This window comes from Mustela putorius, unplaced genomic scaffold (genome assembly GCF_011764305.1).
Source record: "Mustela putorius furo isolate JIRA1106 unplaced genomic scaffold, ASM1176430v1.1 tig00003834_pilon_pilon_pilon, whole genome shotgun sequence".
Classification (NCBI taxonomy): domain Eukaryota; kingdom Metazoa; phylum Chordata; class Mammalia; order Carnivora; family Mustelidae; genus Mustela; species Mustela putorius.
Genome location: NW_025421987.1, coordinates 103,701,040 through 103,721,338, shown reverse-complemented (window position 1 = coordinate 103,721,338; position 20,299 = coordinate 103,701,040). Strand labels below are relative to the sequence as shown.

The following is a 20,299-nucleotide window of genomic DNA, read 5'->3' as shown; positions in this document are numbered from 1 at the left end:
AGCCAGATGCTGACAGAATAGACGTCAACTACTAAATCATTCTCCTAGATTGGCCCCTGGATGTGGACTACTATGGGATGATGACATCCTAGAACAATCTGAATTCATGGCTACTGACCCAGTATAGGGCAACCATCTCTGAGGGTCACCCAGGCATTTTAACCAGAACCAGGATAGAAGTATAGTTTTTCCATGTAGATCTTTAAAAATAGTCTACTACTAGTAATCCATAACAACAAAGGGGCAGCATTTATGCAACTCAGTCCCCACTAGTAATTAAGACTAAGCTGAACTGTACCCAAATGACCTGAAACACTTACTATAACTACCTTAAAATTAAAGCTAAAGCTAAAATATACTAAAGTCTACAAGGCTGTATGAATCTCAGCAATTAAGTGTAAAATTTTGTTTACCAATGTTTAGTATTTAGAAGAATTTATTTCCTGAAACCTTATTTACCATCTTCAATTTCAATGATATTTGACAGACATTAAGAGCAGACCAGGAAAATATTTATAACAAATAAAAAGAAAGCATACAAAATCACACACATAATAATGATTTCCCAAAACAAAATATTAAATATGCCTTATTTTATACACCAAAATATTCATAGTGGTAGTAACTCCTTGAAGGTAAAAATCCCTGTCTTACTCATCTTTATAGAGCCATCCTACAGAAGAGTGCCTGGTACAAAGTAGGTATTCAGTAAGTGCTTCCTGAAAAAAATGAAAGTGAATAATATCCATCTTCCAAAAAAAGGTACTCGATCCAAGTAAATATATGAAATTTTAATATTTTCATCTGAAATATACAAAGGACTAAAGACAAAGTCAATACCTAACTAAAATTCTCTTAAGTAACTTCATTATTACAAAGTTAAATCTTGAGTCAAAAATCCAGCTCTAAAAATATAGTCTCAAAAATCACATATCTACATATAATACAGAGGCAACTCAATTGTCTTATGCTGCATCATCATCATCCACTGCAGCATAGATGGCTTGATTCCTCCTCTTAATTTTCTTTCTTTGTTCAGGTTCATGTTCATCACTCAGCCTCTTCAATGGCAACTCAGTTAAGTCGTTTCCATCCCCTGACTCTGGAGCCTCACCAAGTTTCCCCTCTCTGCCATCTGGGGAACCCAACGTATCATCAGAAGATACAACCATGGAACCTGGCAAGATCCTGACATCAGAGAAGCTGGCAGAGAAGTCAGAAGCTTGATCAGAAGAAGGTTCTACAGATGGTGTATTCATGTCACTATGCGTACTTAAAATACTATCTTCATCTTCCTCTTCTTCATCTAACATTATTTCATCTGGATTAATAGAGGACAGGGCAGATGTATCTGTGTTATATTCACTACGATCTTCTCCAGAGTCATTACTCTCCACATCATCTTGCTGTTCATATTCACCACATAAGTGATGTTCCTCCTTGGCCTTCTGAAGCCTGACATTCATGTCAGTGATGCCAAGTTGGGCACAAAATTCAGTAGTTTGAGGATTGATCCTATGAACCAATTGCATTTGTGTTTGTGGCCTGCTAGGATCATAACAAGCAGCTGTTATGCTGAAGTTACATGGAACTTTGAGGTCATGATTCAGTATTTCCAATACTTTGTTCATAGCTTCTTCTGTTGCACTATAATCCCACCTACAAAAGTCCAGAACAATAGCTTTTTACATTAGCCTCAGACAACAAAAGATGAAATCTAAATATGGACTTCATATAAACCATATATAAAAATTCCATCTAATAAAATTATAGTTAATTTTCCAAAGGACCATTTTGAAATAAAAAAAAATTCTTAGAAAAAACTATTCTTAATTCACCCTCTAAAACAAGTATAAATCACTTTAATGTGTGAACCAAATCTCTGCCATATTACAGTTCTATGCATGCTTATTCATTTATACACTTATTTGGGTTGGTATTCCATCATCCATTTTTATATCCCTTAGAAGGAAAATTTATAGTTTTCCATACCAGTCAGTAAACCCTGAATTACTCTGACATTCATTTAACAATAATTCCCTTGATTTAAAAAAATAAGAAAAGTAAGAGGTGGATGGGACAAAAGTTGGGCATGCAACAGAGACAGCAAACCCTAAAGAAGGTCAGACTTACCTTGTATGTAGGCCATTATTCTCAGGCATATTCCATAGACGCTCAGTCACATTAATAAGATCATCAGTAGCCCTGAGAACAGTGAGCCATTCAATATCATACTCTAAGTACTCAGGAGCACTGGGGTCATGTTCTATTTCTATCACCTATAAAAAGAAATCAGTAATTTTAAGAAATACATTTCTATTTTTAATATTCAAAGAATTTCAATATAACAAAATGTAAACGGAATTTAATAGCTTACAAACACTAACATAACTTAAGTATTCCCCCCAAAATTCTCAGAATATATAAATTATAGAGCATAAATAAATTCTAAAAGGAAAATTATTATGTTTCTAGTCATTGGAAGAACAAAACTATATTGCAAAGTTATTTCATTTTCTTTTTACCTGAAGAAAGTCTCTATGTGGTAAGCATTTGTCCAAGGCTAAAAATTTGGTTTCTTTGGCTGCCTGTCCTTGATCCTTGGCCTAGAAATGTGAAGCATGATTTAAGAAAAAAATGTTAAAACATCAAAGGTAATTCATACACAGAACAGGATGGAAGCAATCTTTATTAAATATACCCCTAAGTCATGTGTCAAAGCAACAACTGTCACCATTCCAAAATAAGTCAGTTCTATAACCACTTGTATAATGACCGGCAAGGTACTTAAACTCTCTGGGCTTCAACTTCCTTACAAAAGTCAAAGGTAGACACAAATGCTGAAGATAATGATACTGGATTTTTTAAATTATAATAATAATTAAAAAGTAAATTTAAAAAAGAGAATTAGATAATGATACAGTTAAATCAAAGCACATAATACAAAGGTTAATGATAACAGAAGAGCTTAAAAGTAATCTGGCAGATTGAAAGAAATTGTATAATTTCTTCTGAACAAATTTTAGAAGAAATTATAGGGAAAAATCTTTATAACCTTGGGTCGGGCAAAGCTCTCTTAGATAAACACTGAAAGTGGATATGATACATTTACAGAATGAAATATTGTTCAACAATAAAAATGAAAGAAATACTAAACCTGCTACCTGAAGGAACCTCAAAAACAACAAAGGAAAGAAACCACAAGCCAAAGACTATAGATTTTGGTCCCACTTATATAAATGTTCAGAAAACATAAATTCAGAGAGACAAAAAGCAGATTAGTGAGTGCCCAGGACTGCGGGTGGGAACAAGACTCACAGGAAATAGACACAAAAGATCTTTTGGGGGTGCTGGAAATGTTCTAAAACTGGGCTATATGATGTTTGCTCTGGAAACATCTAGAACTCTGGAAATATACTATAACTCACTCACTGAATGGTACATTTAAATAGATGAATTTTATATTGTGTAAATTATATGCCAATGAAACTTTTTTTTTTTTTAATGAACTGGCAGAAAGAAACATGGGCAAGAGGTGGTGGGTCACAAACATGAAGATTTTATTGGATGCAGTAAAAAAGTGACTCAGGAAGAACAGTAAGGCATATGGAGAAAAACAGAAAAGGAAGCAGGTTCTGTGCCATCCTGGTGTAGGCCAGGTTTCAGTTCACTGGTGGTGACGGACTAGGAGAAGTGCAAGGTACACAGATTACAGACAGATGGTAGCAGCAAGGCAGCTCTGAGTAAAGGTGATTTCTGGTGTTGGACAAGGGGCTGAAATAGAACACTGGCAAAGTCAGAGGAGGTTGAGGAGCTAAGAAAAAGGGATCAAACATATTCATTCAGAAACTGAAGTCCCTGAGGTTGACAACAGAAGATGGATGGGGAGGAAAGTACCAAATCTGATGCTTCAGTAAAAATTCAGGAATATCATGAGCCCTAGGAGATAGAAGACAGAAACAGAGATGTAGAAAAAGGTGATGGGTATAAATGGATGACTTGGATATTAAAAGAGGATAATCACTTTGGCAGTGGCCCAAAGGAAAAGAAAAGGAGTAACCTTGACTCTTCATCTCAGTGAAACTGGGGAGTGAGGATAAGCCCATAACAGCAAGGGCCCACAGGAATGTTTTCAAACATAACTTTCCAAACTGTATTTGAGTAACATCATTAAAGTGCACCCTCACCACAGAAAAGTGTTGGGTCAAGTTCAGGAAGCACTGCACACCACATTCCAGTGCCCATTAACACATTCGAGATTCTCAGAAATTATAGAAGCCCCTGAGAAGAAATCTCTAACCTTGTTACCCCAGGATTTTCTAAACATTTTCCCTATGGAATACTTTATGGGGAAAGTCAGATTTTGGTGAGAATGGGCGGGGAAAGAGAGAACCACACATTCCATAAAAGCCTAATTGTAAGTATAAATTTATTCTCTATCTTCCATCAAGCACTATCATTCAAGCAGTTTCCCAAAGAAAACTCTGGGAGTTCCTCTCTGTCACCAAATCCTGATGACTGCGCTTCCAAAATCTCTCTGGAACCTGTGTTCTTTGTGTTCCCTCTTCGCCACAGTTTAGAATCTCATCTTTTGTTTAAATATGCCTCCCATTTTCCTTCCTACAATCCATACACAAAACTGCTATGAAACTAACCTTTCTGAAACGAAAATCTGGTTTCATCACTCCCCAACTTTCCCCATTACCTTCTGGTTAAAACTTAAACTCCACAGCATGACGTCGAAGGTAGCTATGATCTCATTCCAGCCTCATCTCTCCCTCTGCCTCAATCAAAGGGACTGCTGCAGTCCCCCAGCACATGCCAGTGCGAGGCATTCAGGCCACTAGTCTCTATACACACTGATCACTTTACCTCGATGGTGTTACCTAGATTCAACTGCTTTCTGGGACAGTCAATTCCTTTGGAAAACCTTCTTCATCTCTTCATCTCCTGTCCACATCCCCATCTGAACACAGTATGGCAGAGGTACTCCCACAGTCTCCTGGCACTTTTCATCACTGATTTAATACACTATCTTATAATCACCTGCATGTCTCTTCCTCCCAAGGATATGGAGTTACTTGCAAAAGCAAAGTTATATTTGATATCTTTCTCTCAATTTACAACTATTTTTGATAATTGTTATTTAATACATATTTGATAAGTGTTTGTTAAATGAAAAAATAATATTTTTGGTTTCTACCTGATGCTGCATTAAGGCTGCAAACTTCACATGAAGGTGCGCAGAAAACCAGTATGTAGGCTTGAAGTGCTCTAAGAGCTCTGAGGCAGCAGGACTTCCCAATGTGTTATTTTCCACTTCTTGTCGGAAAAAAGATTTAGTCTTCAGAAGCTGCTGCTTATTTCCATAATGATAGATCTTTCTTGGCCAATCATGAGATAAGAATATGTCCATAGGCTGCTTCAGCTTTAACAGAAAAAAGAAAGAAAACTTTTTAAAACACAGATCAAAAGCAAACCTTGACTGTTTCTCCACTACCGCACAACCGTTTGCCCACTTCGAGCTTTAGATTTCTGTGTAATTCATTTCAAGGAAACTTTATTTAAGAAGGTCACAGAAACACTAAGAAATACTAAACTCACTCCTCTAAGCCAGGAGAAACCACTTTCTCTCTCCTCACAAATCACCTCTGTCTTCCATGGCAAGGCAGGGCCATGCAGACACACTTTGATCAGACTGTCAGCCAGATATGGTCTTTCATATGGGGCCTCTAAAATATATAATAACCGTCATTCTTTTCCTTTCTAGTGAAGAAACTGTTTTAAGATACACAGACACCAGATTTCATGAGATATCTAATGTAAAGAGTATAGTAAAACCCAAAGGTATTTTCCCTTTTTTTCCCCCCTAATGGACTCATATAGCATATACCTAAAAAACTCTGATTACTACATAAATTACAGTAGAGGTATTTAAGGTGGCTGGTGTCTTCATGGGAAGACCACAAAATACACTCCATACTTTACTGATCCCTAGCACCTTCAAGTAATCTGCAAAAAATACCTGGAAAACTAAATTAAAATAACTTAAGTGTTCAAGTTGATACAAGATGACAGATATGACTAATCACGGAATAACTAATTCAGGCAGTAAGTGCAATGAAATTTCAGAATAAGCTGATGGTTTTAAACTAGAACACTGTTGGGATACCTGGGTGGCTCACTTGGTTAAGCATCTGTCCCTTAATCTCAGCTGAGGTCTTGATCTCAAGGTTGTGAGTTCAAGCCTCTCAACCCTTCCTGGGCCCCACTCTAGGCATGGAGACTATGGAAAAAAAAAAAAAAAACTAGAACACTGGTATCTAAGGAGGTTCTTCAAAGACTGGTAGGGCTGAAATCAGTAAAACGGAAAAAGCATTCAAGGCAGAGAACTGTTATGAGTAGGGTATTAAAGAAATGCCTGCAAAGCATCCTCGTGCTCCTGCTGAGACTGTCGGGTACGGTGGGAGGGCCTGAGAGCATCAGCCAGGCCCGCATCCCTTAACTCCTTGGGAAATCCAGGGCAGGCTACTTACCTATCTGAGCATTGGCTTTGCATCCTTAATATGACAAAGTCAGAGTAACACCAGTTCACAGATTTGTGTGGCAATTATATGAAATACCCTGTGTGGAAACTGCTTAGTCCAGTGTCAGGCATTTAATGCATTCTCAAACAAAAAACCTGGTTTTGCCTACTCTCCAGTTAAGCCAGTGTTCCAATACCTCCTTCACAATTTTACCATATTCTCTATCATTTTTTACCACTATTTATTTCCTATTTAATACCATTATCTGAAATATGTTAGTATTTTCTTTAAAGTTTCACTTTACGCCAATATATATTCTTTAGCCTTATTCTAAGTAGTAATATCTGAAGTCATGGATTAAATGTTCTATTTTATTATTACTCCCTAAAATAAATTCATAACATTAGAATTTAACATGTTCATCTGTGAACCTCCTAAAAGCACTCAAGATCCAAATTTTAGAAATACTGAATTAAGTTCTTCTTGGAAGTCGTATACCAAAATGATCAAAATACACTTTGGTACAGAATTACTTTAACATTTTTTTCAAGTCTGCTGTAATGTACTTTTTACATACCTGTTTTAATTTATAGACTTCAATATTTCTCACATGATATATACTCCTTATTGTAGCTGGATTATAAGGGGGGCACTCAAAATGACCTTAAATTAAAGAAGAGAAATAAGCTATATTCAACTCCCTTAAATACTGCAAATACAAATATATACATACACTTCTCCAAAACTGAGGTCTATCATTAATGCTTTTGGTTCTTAAAAATTTTATAAAGACACTGCTCTTAAAATGTTGGTATTTTCTACTAGTGATCACTAACTATAAATCTAAATAATTGAGGGGCTTGTGAATTTTTAAATTAAATTATATTTAATGTGGAATATGTTGTTTATTCACATAGTTTAAATTTTAAAAGATACCATCAGAATGGAATAAGAAGAATTCCTCCAGAGAGTAGACCACTGATGCATAGGGCTGGGGTGGGCGCAGGGATTAACCACAAAACTTTTGGGAATGATAGATATGTTATAATTTAGATGGTTGCACAACCTAGAAGTTTACTAAAAAATCACTGAATTGTATACTTCCAAAGATATGTAAATTTTACCTCTACAAAGCTGCTAAAACAATGGGAGGCAGGGATCCTCCTATTCCTGTCCCCCAGCCACCAGTAACACTACCTAGAGGCAACCAGTGTTAGTCAGGTTTTAGTATTTTATTCCAAGAATATCTATTATGCACGTTATAATACACAAACTTCTTTATCTTTCTTTTTTTTTTAAATGCAAATGGCAGTAGAGTTTATACATGTTCTGTACCTTGTTTTTTTTTTCACGTATCTTAGAGCTCTTTGTATACCTCCGAAATAGAGCTGCTTCTCTACTTTTTTTAAAAAAAGCTTCATAGCACTACATTGTATTGTTTTATCACGATATAGTTAATGAGTTCCTACCTTCTGCCATTACAAACAAGGCTGAAATTAAAAAAATTTGTACACATCACTTTGCACTTGTGGAATATATGTGTAAATTACATTTCTGGAAATAGAACGCCTGGGTCAGAGTACTTCTGTAATTTCCACAGACTACCAGCTATCCTCCAAAGAGTGGAAGACAGTTTGTACCCACACTTGCCATGAAGAAGATAGCCTATTTTTGTACTCTTATGCCAATAGTTTAGAATCATGGGGAACAGCACAGCAGGGAACAGACTCATGATTTAATAGTTACATTGAGGATACAAGTTTTAGCTGCCAACTCATAAAATTCTGAAGTCAGTGTGAAGCAAAGTTATTCTTTTAACTTTAAAACCAAGGTATAATCTTTTCAGATACAGTGGAATGAATAAGTACAGCGTAGTATACATTTACAATGGTATACTACTCACAAATTAAAATGAATAGAGTGAGATGTATCAACTTGGATTTCAAAAACATATTGAACAATGAAGCAAGCTGCAGGAAGACACATGCAAAATGATACATTCACATGAAGTTTGAAACATACTATATCATACACTGTATAAAGCCGTTACACATCTCCTAATGACACAATCAAATCAAAGACAAATACCAAATTCAGAAGAATTGACTGTCTGATGAGAAAAGGGAAGGATAAGAGGAGAATGGGACTGAGGACAGATAAACAGTGAGCTTTGACTATATCCATACTGTTTTATTTCTTTAAAATCCTAACTAAAAGTCACAAAATACAAAGACTTGATAAAACTAGATAGTGGATACATAAATAGTATGTTCTAATGTTCTCAACATTTTCATATGTATAAACTATTTCATTAAAAAAAGTAATAATAGTTCAAAGAAAAAAATCCGATGAAAAAGTCAAACTCTATATTATGCTTAAGTTACTCTGAGGCATACCAAGTTCTAAAGTTTAAAAACAATTCTCAGAATAATACCTTTTCGATAGTCATGAGATTTAAAGATACCAGAGATGCCACCAATCCTTATGCCTCGGTATTTTACTACACCAGCCAAACCTGAAAAAGTACACAGTTAAATAAAATTACCATAAGCAGAAGCAATCTCTTTACTAACTAAATGAATAATATAAAGGCCTAGAACTCTATGCAGTCCTAAAATTATTTGAAAATTAAATGTCATGATGAAGTTACTCTTTTACATAGTGATAAGCCAACAATATATAAGGCAGACTAGGGAGGAGAGGCCTAGAAGCAGACAGGCAAGAGACTAAGCAGAAAGTAAGGAACGCATGAGATTAGGTGTGTTAAGGGAGAAACAGACATAACTTGGTACCTAATCGAATATTACAGTGGGTTGGGTAGGAAAAAAGGAAAAATGTCCTATGATGGATTTGTATGTTATAAATCTGAAAGTCAACAGATATAAAGAACCTACAGTTTCTATACTTCATTTCTGACTGACCATCTTCAAACCTCCTCATAATATTGGGCTGTCAAAAGATCAACCAGTAATTAACTAGAGAAATTACATTTCTGAAGTTATGATGTCATCATTAGAGCTATAAGCATTTTTATATATTTTAAATTTTATTTATTTATTTGAGAGAAAGAAAGCACAAGCTAGGGGAGGAGCAGAGCGGGAAGGAGAGAAGAGAGAGAATCTATCAAGCAGACTCCACAATGAGCGAGGAGCCCAACATGGGACTCTATCTCACAATGCTGAACCATGACCTGAGCTGAAACCAAGAGTCAGACACTCAACTGAGTAAGCTACCCCAGCACCCCACTATAAACATTTAAATAAAGAGAATAAAGGACTGTATAGTCTAACAGGTCTATACAAATTGAACCTGAATATAAATTGAATATATAAATTAAACCTGAATCTAATCAGGCTGTGAATCTAAACACAGATTACAAGTTCTGCAAAGGATAAAATGAATGTGTTAAACAACATAGGAAATTCCAATCAGCTAAATCCAGAAAGCAGGAAATTCTGTAAGACAAATTTCTCATCTTCTTCAACAAATCAACAACATGGGGTGGGGGAAAAAAGGAACCGTTATAGCCTAAGAGGATTTAGAATCATGACAAGCAAATGAAATGTGTGGACCTGCTTTGGATTCTATTTGAACAAGTCAATTGTAAAATCAAACTCCTGGTGATAATCACAGAAATCTGAACATGAAGTAAGCAACAGATAATGGGAATCACTGCTACTTTAGATAAGTATAATAATGGTACTGTAGCTGTGGTATTTTTGAAAACACTTATCTTCTAAAAATATGTACTGAAGTATTCACAGGCGAAATAATATGATGGCTGGGATTTGTTTTGCAATACTCCAGTCACTTCTTCCCACAAAAAAGTTTGGAGGAGAGTGAGGTTGAAATAAGGATGGCAGAATGGTAACAGTTGTTGAAGCTGGTTAATAGGTATTATTCTCTATTTTTGTGTATGTTTAACAATTTCCATTATAATAAGTTTAAGTTTTTCTAGTTTAATACAGAAAGAGAAAAATAAAGGGACTGCACATATAGTGTAAAAGGCCTCTGCAGTTATTACATTATATTACATTATCAAAATTGCTTAAACACCAGATGAAGCATGGACATATTTTCATGATTACCTAAATTAACTGTTTTAATTAAATTTTCATAATTAACTATTTAAATTAAGAGGCATTCCCAAAACACTATACATCTCAAGACACTGCCCAAATATTATACAAATCCTGACAGACTCTTCCATTCCAAACAAACCAAAAAATTACCCATGAACACATACCTAAATAATAAATGTTTGGCGCCACCCAGCCACCATAGGGTAACTCTTGCAAATGATTTGAGGCTTCATGGTTTCCCCCAATAAAGATTGTGAGAACTGGGGCCTTTTTCTCTCCAGAGTAATACCTAGAACATAAGGGTAAAGTTGTCAGTTGGCATAGCAGAAATTAGGCATAGAGAAAGGAGTAACTGATGCCCATAAAATTGGATAGCAGAAAAGCAAAATTAGGTCCAAAGGAAAAATCTGAGCCCACTGTAAAAAATTAAAAAGCTCTTTCTAAACTAATTGCCTATAGTCCTTAGGAATTCAGGAGCTGCCACCTTGGGTTCCAAGCCAGCGCGCATTCAATAAGGTCAAGCAAGAACCTGGTCAAGCTCCGAACCTTAGCTTCTAGAACGCGGACGAGCAGGCGTCCAATAAAAATTCCTGGATCAGTAAAGAAAGCAGTCCCAGAGTCCTATCAAGTACAAGGTAATTAACCTGTCAGCTCCTTCCTGCAGGTTTCTCCCTTAGGCTTCGATCCCTTCCGAAACAGACGGACAGGTGAAAGGATGTGAGAAAAGTGACATTTACTAAGCACCCATTCCTAGACACCGGGTGAACAAAGAAGGTAACTAAGCAAGACAGCTAGTCAAGGCCGGGGGCGGGGGGCAGGGGGATTGGAACCCAGTCCAGGTTCTCTCCCACTCCCTGCTGGATAGTCACACCTCGCACCGCCAGGTCCGGGGCCCGAGTCCCCTCGCTCACCTGTAGAAGGTCTGCATGTGGCGGTACTTGGGCGGGACGGCCATGCAACGCAAGTCGGCCTCGTTGCGCACCGCCTGGAAGTCGCCGCAGCACAGCAGCAGATCTATCCGCCCAGGGCCGCGCCTTTCCGCCAGCGCCAGCGTCTCATAGATCTTGTCCAGCTCGCCGTGGCAGCAGCCGGCCACAGCCACCCGCATTCTGACGGCTGGAGGCTGGGAGGGCTGCCTGCAAGCCCCTACACCAGCGCCAGCACAGGCCAGACAGCAAGAAGCGGCCAGACCGTTCAGCTCCCGCCAACACTGACTGAATCCACCCCTCGAAAACACGCCCGAAATAGAATTCACTTCCGGTTTCCAAATCTCGCGAGAGAGGGATGGGCAAGGGCAAGAGTTACAGGGTTTGAGAGAGCCTTCTAATGGAATGGGGCTTTGCCTATCTTCTGGGTCTTCGAATTCTGGCAGTATGACGGATGATAAAAATCAAAACCAGGAAAGGTCTGGGTGACTGAGTCGGTTAAGCGTCTGCTCTCTGCTGAGGTCATAATCCCAGCGTCCTGGGATTGACTGCCCCGTGGAACTCCTCGTTGAGCCGGCAGTCGGCTTCTCCCTCTGGCTGACCCTCGCTCTCTCGCTCTCTCACAAATAAATAAATAAATAAATAAAATCTGTTTTAGAAGATCAAAACCGGAAAAGTTTGGGTTTTTTTAAAGTCCAGAAACAGTAGTTTAGTTTGATAAAATTAAGCCGAACTAAACAAGTGAGACCGCGGGATTGGCTAATTTCCTAGGAGGAAACTCTTGACGGCAAAGATAACTGCCTGAAAGCGAATTAGAAATTGAAAGATTTTTTTAAGAAGAGAGGTCAAACTAAAAATAATTATTAACTACAACTTAAAAACTCACTGAAGGTTTCTGAATTATCCAATGAGTTTCTAAAATTATGGGGGTATTTTTTGTCTTGTTTTGTTTTTTTAAAGGGGCTGTGGACTCTTCTTCCTACCAAATAGCTGTTTCCATAACTAGACTGTAAGCTCAATGAAAGCAGAAGAATGTCTGGAAAATATCCAGGAAGGAAACCGAACAATTGAAAAATGAGTGGCCGAAATAGAAACAAGGAAAACAGTGAAACACCTTTCGCCAATTTAATGAAGAAAAGTAATCTAATCAATATAATACAGGGAGTAACAAATCCATCCTCATTTTCTTTTTGAATATTTTATTTTTTCATTTGATAGACAGACAGAGAGGAGGAAGCAGGCTCCCCGCAGAGCAGAGAGCCGGATGCGGGGCCTGGGGCTCCATCCCAGGACCCCAGGATCATGACCTGAGCCGAAGGCAGAGGCTCTAACCCACTGAGCCACCCAGGCGCCCCACCATCCCTCATTTTTTAAAAAATGTGTAAAATAACATTGTAGGGACAATGACACCACAATTAATTCAGAACTAAGGAGAAGATATTAACAGAACCATGACAATAAAATCCTGGAAAAGTTGAAGAAATCCATTGAAAGACATTGTACGTACAGGGGCTTACAGGCAATATTTTTCAAATTTACAAGAGAGATCTTTCATGATGTTTAAACTGATCAAGAGAAAAGAAAGGAATGGAAATCTAGTACTTCCAATCTTTTTTTTTAATATGTTCTCCTTTGGGTTTGGATTTTTACATATATAATAGATGCTTTTTACAGCATTGCTAAATATAACTTTTTCCATTTGATTTTTTTAATTTTATTTAAATTCAAGTAATTAACATATAGTATATTATTAGTTTCAGAGATATAGTTCAGTGATTCATCAGTTGCATATAACACCCAGTGCTCATTACATCAAGTGCCCTCCTTAATGCCCATCACCTAGTTAACCCATTTCCCCCCCCACCACCACTCCAGCAACCCTCAGTTTGTTTCCTATAATTAAGAGTCTCTTAGGATTTGTCTACCTCTCTGATTTCATCTTGTTTTATTTTTTCTTCCATTCCCCATGATCCTCTGTTTTGTTTCTTACATTCTGCATAAGAGTGAAACCATATAACTGTCTTTCTCTGATTTATTTTGTTTAGTATAATACCCTCTAGTTCCATCTACATCATTTTAATGGTAAGATTTCATTTATTTTGATGGTTGATATTCCATTTTATATATATATATATATATGTACACATATATACATATATATACATATACATGTACATGTATACATATATATAGTCACATGTATATATATATTCACATCTTCTTTATCCATTCATCTGCTGATGGACATCTGTGCTCTTCCATAGTGTGACTATTGTGCACATTGCTGCTATAAATTTTGGGGTGCATCTCCCAAAGGATCACTATGTTTGTATCCTTTGAATAAATACCTAGTAGTGCAATTGCTGGGTCATAAGGTAGCTCTATTTTCAACTTTTTGAGGAACCTTCGTACCATTCTCTAGAGTGGCTATACCCGCTTGCATCCCCACCAGCACTGTAAAAGTATTCCTCTTTTTCCACACCCTTGCCAACATTTGTTGTTTCCTGACTCGTTCATTTTGGCCATTCTGACTGGTGTGAGGCGGTATCTCATTGTGGTTTTGATTTGTATTTTCCTGATATTGAATGATGTTGAGCATTTTTTTCATGTGTCTGTTGGCCATTTGGATGTCTTCTTTGGAGAAATGTCTGTTCATGTCTTCTGCCCATTTCTTGACCAAATTACTTGCTTTTTGGGTTTTGAGTTTCCTAAGTTCTTTATAGGTCTTGGATATAAGCCCTTTGTCTGAAAAGACACTTGAAAATGTCTTCTCCCATTCTGTAGGCTGTCTTTTGGTTTTGTTGGCTGTTTACTTTGCAAAAGCTGTTTATCTTGATGAAGTCGCAATAGTTCATTTTTGCTTTTGTTTCCCTTGCCTTTGGAGACGTGTCTAGTAAGAATTTGCTGCATTCGAGGTCAGAGAGGTTGCTGTCTGTGTTCTCCTCTAAAGATTTTGATGGATTCCTGTCTCATATTTGGGTTTTTCATCCATTTTGAGTTTATTTTTGTGTATGGTGTCAAGAAGGTGATCCAGTTTCATTCTTCTACATGTGGCTGTCCAATTTTCCCAATGCCATTTGTTGAAGAGACTGTCTTTTTTCCATTGGATATTCTTTCCTGTTTTGTCAAAGTTTACATGGCCATAGATTCATTTGATTTTTATTTATTTAATTAATTTATTTTTTAAAATATTTTATTTATTTATTTGACAGAGAGAGATTACAAGTAGGCAGAGAGGCAGGCAGAGAGAGACAGAGGAGGAAGCAGGCTCCCCGCTGAGCAGAGAGCCCGATGCGGGACTCGATCCCAGGACCCTGGGATCATGACCTGAGCTGAAGGCAGCGGCTTAACCCACTGAGCCACCCAGGCGCCCCATTTGATTTTTAATCTACAGGAATTGTCATTTTCTGGATCCTATTTTCTTCCATGTAAAATATTTTAATTGTTGTCTGACTTAAAGTAACAAATTAAACTTAAAGCAACAAATTAAAACTTAAGAGCCCATTTTGACATATGTAATCACTCATATAAACCCCATCCATATCAAGATATAAAGTATTTCCAGCATTCAGAAAGACTCCCTTATACTTCCTCACAAGGCCCTAAACCCAAAAGAAAAGCACTGTTCTAACCTCTATCAACATAGATGGAATGCTCATCATAAGTGGACTCTTAATTCTCTTCCCCTATGTTGCTTGCTTACAAATTTCATATAAATGTCAGTATATATTATGCACTTAATTTAATGTTTGTGGTATTCATCTGTAAATCTATAATATAAATAGATAAAACCATAAGATGCTGTTTCTTATTACTGTGTAGTATTCCATTATGTGAACATACCACAGTTTGTCTATTGTTCTGCTGAAGGACAACTGGGTTGTTTCTACTTTGGGGCTATTATGAATAAAACCACCATGCACATTCTTGTACAAATCTTTTAGTGGACATTACACTTATTTCCCTTGGATTATGTCCAGTAATATAATCTCTGTGTATAGAGTAGATATATGTTTAGCTTTGATAGATAGGTCTGTTTCCAAAGTGTGCCAATTACACTTTCCTAAGGAATATAAAACCATTCCAATTATTCCCGGTGCTCAACTACCTTAGTATTATCTGTCTATTACATTTTAGCCATTTCCTTGCATTTTGTGCAATGGTATCTCATTATGATTTCCAAATGTATGGTTTAGAAGAAAATTTTAATTTATCAGTCAACTTGAATTTTCTTCTTTTGTGACCAATAGGAAACAATATCTTAATACCATAACATTCAAAAAACTAGTGGTCAAAGCAGGAAATAAAAGATGAAAATAAGAATGAAGAAGTGCTTTGTGGCTCAGCTCCTGATTCCAACCTACACCCCATTTCTAGAGGCCATACCAGTGAGTAAACAAACTTGAGAAGTCTCATTGACTTTCTTTAATCCAGAAAGAATCAGACTTGATAGAAACCCTCACACTCTTCCCATTCTGAATGAGGATGGGAAAAAAAAATCCATGTATAAGTGGACCCACACAGTTCAAACCCATTTTGTTCAAGGGTCAACTCTATTCTATACTAATAAAAATAAATAATAGGGGGAAAGAGAGATCTTATTTACACAAGAATGCTGATTGGTAAATATGGAAGGAAAGTTGGATTAGAGATTATCATTTTATCATCATAGTCATCATCATCATCATTTCCAGCAAGTATCTTCAATTAATACTAAAACCACTGAGTAAAACTTTAGAGAATAATAGGATACTTACATAGTTTCAATGTATCTGTTATTTGAAACTACTTATATAGTCTCAAAGTATTTTTTCAAAAGATACTTATTATAACACAAAAATTAGAATTTTACAGTAGAGAAACCTAGCACATACCACTTTAACAGAATGATCAAAGTTAACCTTATTAGGAGTGAACTAATCTTCATCATGTGTCTTGTTATATGTTATTTCTGTGGTAGTCCTACCCAAAATCCATAACTCAAATCTAATCCTGAAAAATAGAAGAGGCACCTGGGTGGCTTAGTGGGTTAAAACCTCTGCCTTCGTCTCAGGTCATGATCCCAGGGTCCTGGGATCGAGCCCCACATCAGGCTCTCTGCTAGGCAGGGAGCCTTCCCCCCACCCCACCCAACCTCTGCCTGCCTCTCTGCCTACTTGCGATCTCTGTCTGTCAAATATAAATGAATAAATAAATAATTTAAAAAAGTATATGAGACAAACATATTGAGAATGACAATTGAAAAATAACTGGTTTATCTTTCTTAAAAATATGCTCATAAAAGAAGAGACAAACTGAGAAAGATTAAAAATTAAAGAAGACAGAAGTTTCATGAATATGGAATTAGGGCAGTTGGCCAAATGTGAATAAGGTCTGTAAATTCAATAACATTGTGTCAGGGTTAATGTCCTGGTTTTGTTAATTTTACTGTGGTTATATAAGGGAATTCCTTGTTTTTAGGAAACTTTCCTAAAACAAGAAACATATATATATATATATATATATATATATATATATATACACACATATATACACATGTATATACATGTATACATATATAAAATACATTTAGGGATAAAGGAGCATCATTCTGCCATTTACTCTCATATACGTAATACTTATTATATGTGACAGATACGTAATTTATATATATAATGTATCATAGATATATAAAATACTCCCTCCCTGTGTGTGTGCGTGTGTGTGTGTGTTTATTTTTAGTTTCTGCCCATGTAGTGCAGGGGCTAGAACTAAGAAACTACATTTCTTAGACTCACTTGCTAGCTAAGGTCCAGATTTGGTTTTGCAAATAAGAAACATTTGAGTGAAATTAGAAAGGAAAAGACAGGTGAAAGCTCTTTCTGTCTTTCAGTGGTGGTGAACTTCCTACTGTTCCTGATCTCAAGTAAGGTATGTTCCCCCACGACTGCCTCATTTGCATCTTTAGCTCTTTCAAAAATGTTGTGATCTTTTTTGCTTGAAATACCTAGAATAGGGGGGTGCCTATGTGGCTCAGTCCTTAACCATCTGCCTTCAGCTCAGGTCATGATCAGGTCCTGGGATCAAGCGACTCATCAAGCCCTGAGCCAAGTCCTACACTGGGCTCCCTGCTTGGAGGGAAGCCTGCTTCTCTCTCTCCCACTCCCCCTGCTTCTGTTCCCTCTCTCCTGCTTCTGTTCCCTCTCTCTCTCTCAAATAAATAAAACCCTTTTTAAAAAAATACCTAGAATGGGTTCTGTTTTCCAATACGTTACACGAGGCAAGGTGTTATTCAAGTAGAAGGCAACAAGCAGATGTTTTCAGCCATAAAAGAACTCCAAGGAAACAATACCCAAAGGCACTTTTTGATGGGGGAAAAAAATGACTTGACAATGAAATACAGTCAAATAAGAGTTGAGTAAAAATAAAGAACACAGGGAGAAAGAACCAATTTAAAAGATGGATGATTAAAAATAGGGCAGTATGATGGGATAGGAAATAAATGCTGAAATAAGGAATAGGGTATTTCATGAATACAGCGTGGTTCTAGAAGACCATGTTGATAAGGTGACATTGAGCAGAAACCTTCATGAAGTAAGGGAGTGAGCTAGGGAGATATTTGAGCAGTAAGTCTGTTTCAAGTCTGTTTTAAAATAAAATGTGACACACCTCAAGAAAAAAAATCCATCCTAGCTATCTGCATCTTATCATTGAACTAGTGATTTTGGCACCTGCCACCACCTGATGGCAGCACACTCTAGAGGAAAACTAAGAGAGCAAGTCTGGTGGTAAAACTAAATTAAAGAGAGGCAAACGTCACAAAAGAATAAAAGTACTATGTTGTTTCTGGCCTCTGAATCTTAAACTTAGACATTACATTGCATTTTCCGATTTCACTAAAAAGATAAAAAAATACAAACAAACCTCAGTACCTCTTGGTTACAAGTTTGGTAACTTCCAGATTCCATTCCTGCATCGTAAATAGTGAACAGATTGGCTTTACTTTATCTAACTTGTTACCTTCATGTCTTCGTTTTCAAATCCATCTGCCTAATGTGGTCCCCATTGTTCGGTGCAGAGGTGTCTTTTTATTACCCAGGCAATCCAGAAAATGGTATAGCGACCTGAAGACCTGCTGCTTTTACAGTACCTCTCTTCCTATAAATAATTGGAACTCTTGTTCTAGCATTGATTTTAAATGATCTGTCAGTGTTTCCACACCTAAATACAGTGAAATGGTACCCTAATTGTTCAGTTAGATGAATGTTTATGGACAAGCCAAGCTCTGTGTGTGGAATATAACCCAGGGCTTTGCCTGGTCTGTTCCTCTTGACACTTCAGGTCAGAGCTTGGGGACCACTTCCATGGAAAGGATGTCAGTCCTGGTGACATTTTCCTCCTAGAGGCTGCCTTAGGACCATACCCTTTTACTTATTTGACTACATTCTAATGACTCCTTTTTGGAGTCCTTTTTTTTTTTTCAGATAATGTTTTATTAAATAACTGATCCGTGTTATTGCTGAGGCCACTATGTGCAGACAAAAGAGAGGGAGTTTTATTTCCTGGTCTCTTCCTCCTTGGACAGAGTCCTGATGATTCCCCCTTCCTGATCTGGAGCCACTCTTCATGGTGCTTGGGAGCCTCCTTGGTCTTAGATCTGTCGGTCTCAACCTTGTCAAGCAGAAGCATCAACCTGCGAGCCTTGTCTGCCTTCAGCTTGTGGATGTGTTCCATGAGAATCTGCATGTTTTTGAACATGCTACCCTTCACTCTCAGGGACAGGCTGCGTGATACTGATTAGTATCAATCTTCTTAGTCATCTTCTTAGATTCATGGTATCTTCTGAGCAGCCGGTGCAGAATACTCACCCTCCTCATGCAGGTTACCTTCTCAGGCATTTGAACATTGGCAGGACCTTTTCTCTTACTAATGCCCATTGGTCTCATTGGCGTCCAACCAGACATTCTTTTTGCCACAGAGGAGGGCACCAGAGGCAAGCCTCTTCTGAAGCCTGAGCATATTCATGGCTGTGGCTGCAGCACCAAAAGGAAAAGTCTAGTGACTTATTTTCTTGTCTCTCCTTACCTTGTGCCTGAGCCTGAAAGTTCTGTGAGAACAAGGAATGTGTCTATCTTGTTCACAGTTGTATTACCCACTCCTGGGCATGGTACCTGGCATATAGTAGGTACCCAGTACATACATTTTGTTGAAAGAATATATTTTCAGCATTCTTGGTCCTCTTTTTAAAAATTATTCTCAAATGAGTTCCTTTTTCATTATTAAAGAAAAAAATTCTTAATTCACAGCTACTCATTTTTTTATACTTAAATTCTTCACTGTGTATTTCCTGAGAAAAAGGGCATTCTTTTCATAAAAAGAGTAGTTACCAAACTCAGGACAGTAGCAAAGATTAGCAATCACCTACAGATTTTGATAAAATTTTCCAACTTTCCCATTGATGACCTTTGTAAGCAAGAGGAGAAAATGCTTTTTCCCTTTTCCAAGATTCAATCCCAGATCACAAGTTGCATTTGGTTGTCATGTCACTTTAGTGTCCTTTAATCTAGAACAATTCTTCAGCTTTTCTTTGTCTCATGACAATTTTAAGGGATGTAGGTGTGTTGTTTTGTAGAATCTCCTTCAGTTAGGGTTTGTCTGATGTTTCCTCTGATTACACTTGGGCATTTTCAGCAGGAATCCCATGAAAGTGATGTTGTATCCTTATCAGTGCAGCGTATTATGCTGTTTATTTATCCCACTAGTAGTGATATTAACTGCAATCACT

At 37.2% G+C, this 20,299-nt stretch overlaps 1 protein-coding gene and 1 pseudogene across 1 annotated transcript; both read right to left on the bottom strand.

Annotated features, from left to right (window-relative positions):
• Nucleotides 1-770: 770 nt before the first annotated feature.
• On the bottom strand, nucleotides 771-11,864 carry DBR1 (debranching RNA lariats 1). Its single transcript, XM_004762428.3, has 8 exons — nucleotides 11,521-11,864; nucleotides 10,774-10,898; nucleotides 8,962-9,042; nucleotides 7,105-7,190; nucleotides 5,204-5,428; nucleotides 2,526-2,606; nucleotides 2,134-2,279; nucleotides 771-1,659 (listed from the first exon to the last, which is right to left on the bottom strand). Exons 1-8 carry the CDS (start codon nucleotides 11,715-11,717, stop codon nucleotides 966-968), a joined length of 1,635 nt encoding a protein of 544 aa, XP_004762485.1. The 5' UTR covers nucleotides 11,718-11,864; the 3' UTR covers nucleotides 771-965.
• Nucleotides 11,865-19,069: 7,205 nt separating this feature from the next.
• On the bottom strand, nucleotides 19,070-19,662 carry LOC123394355 (annotated as a pseudogene).
• Between the last annotated feature and the right edge of the window lie 637 nt (nucleotides 19,663-20,299).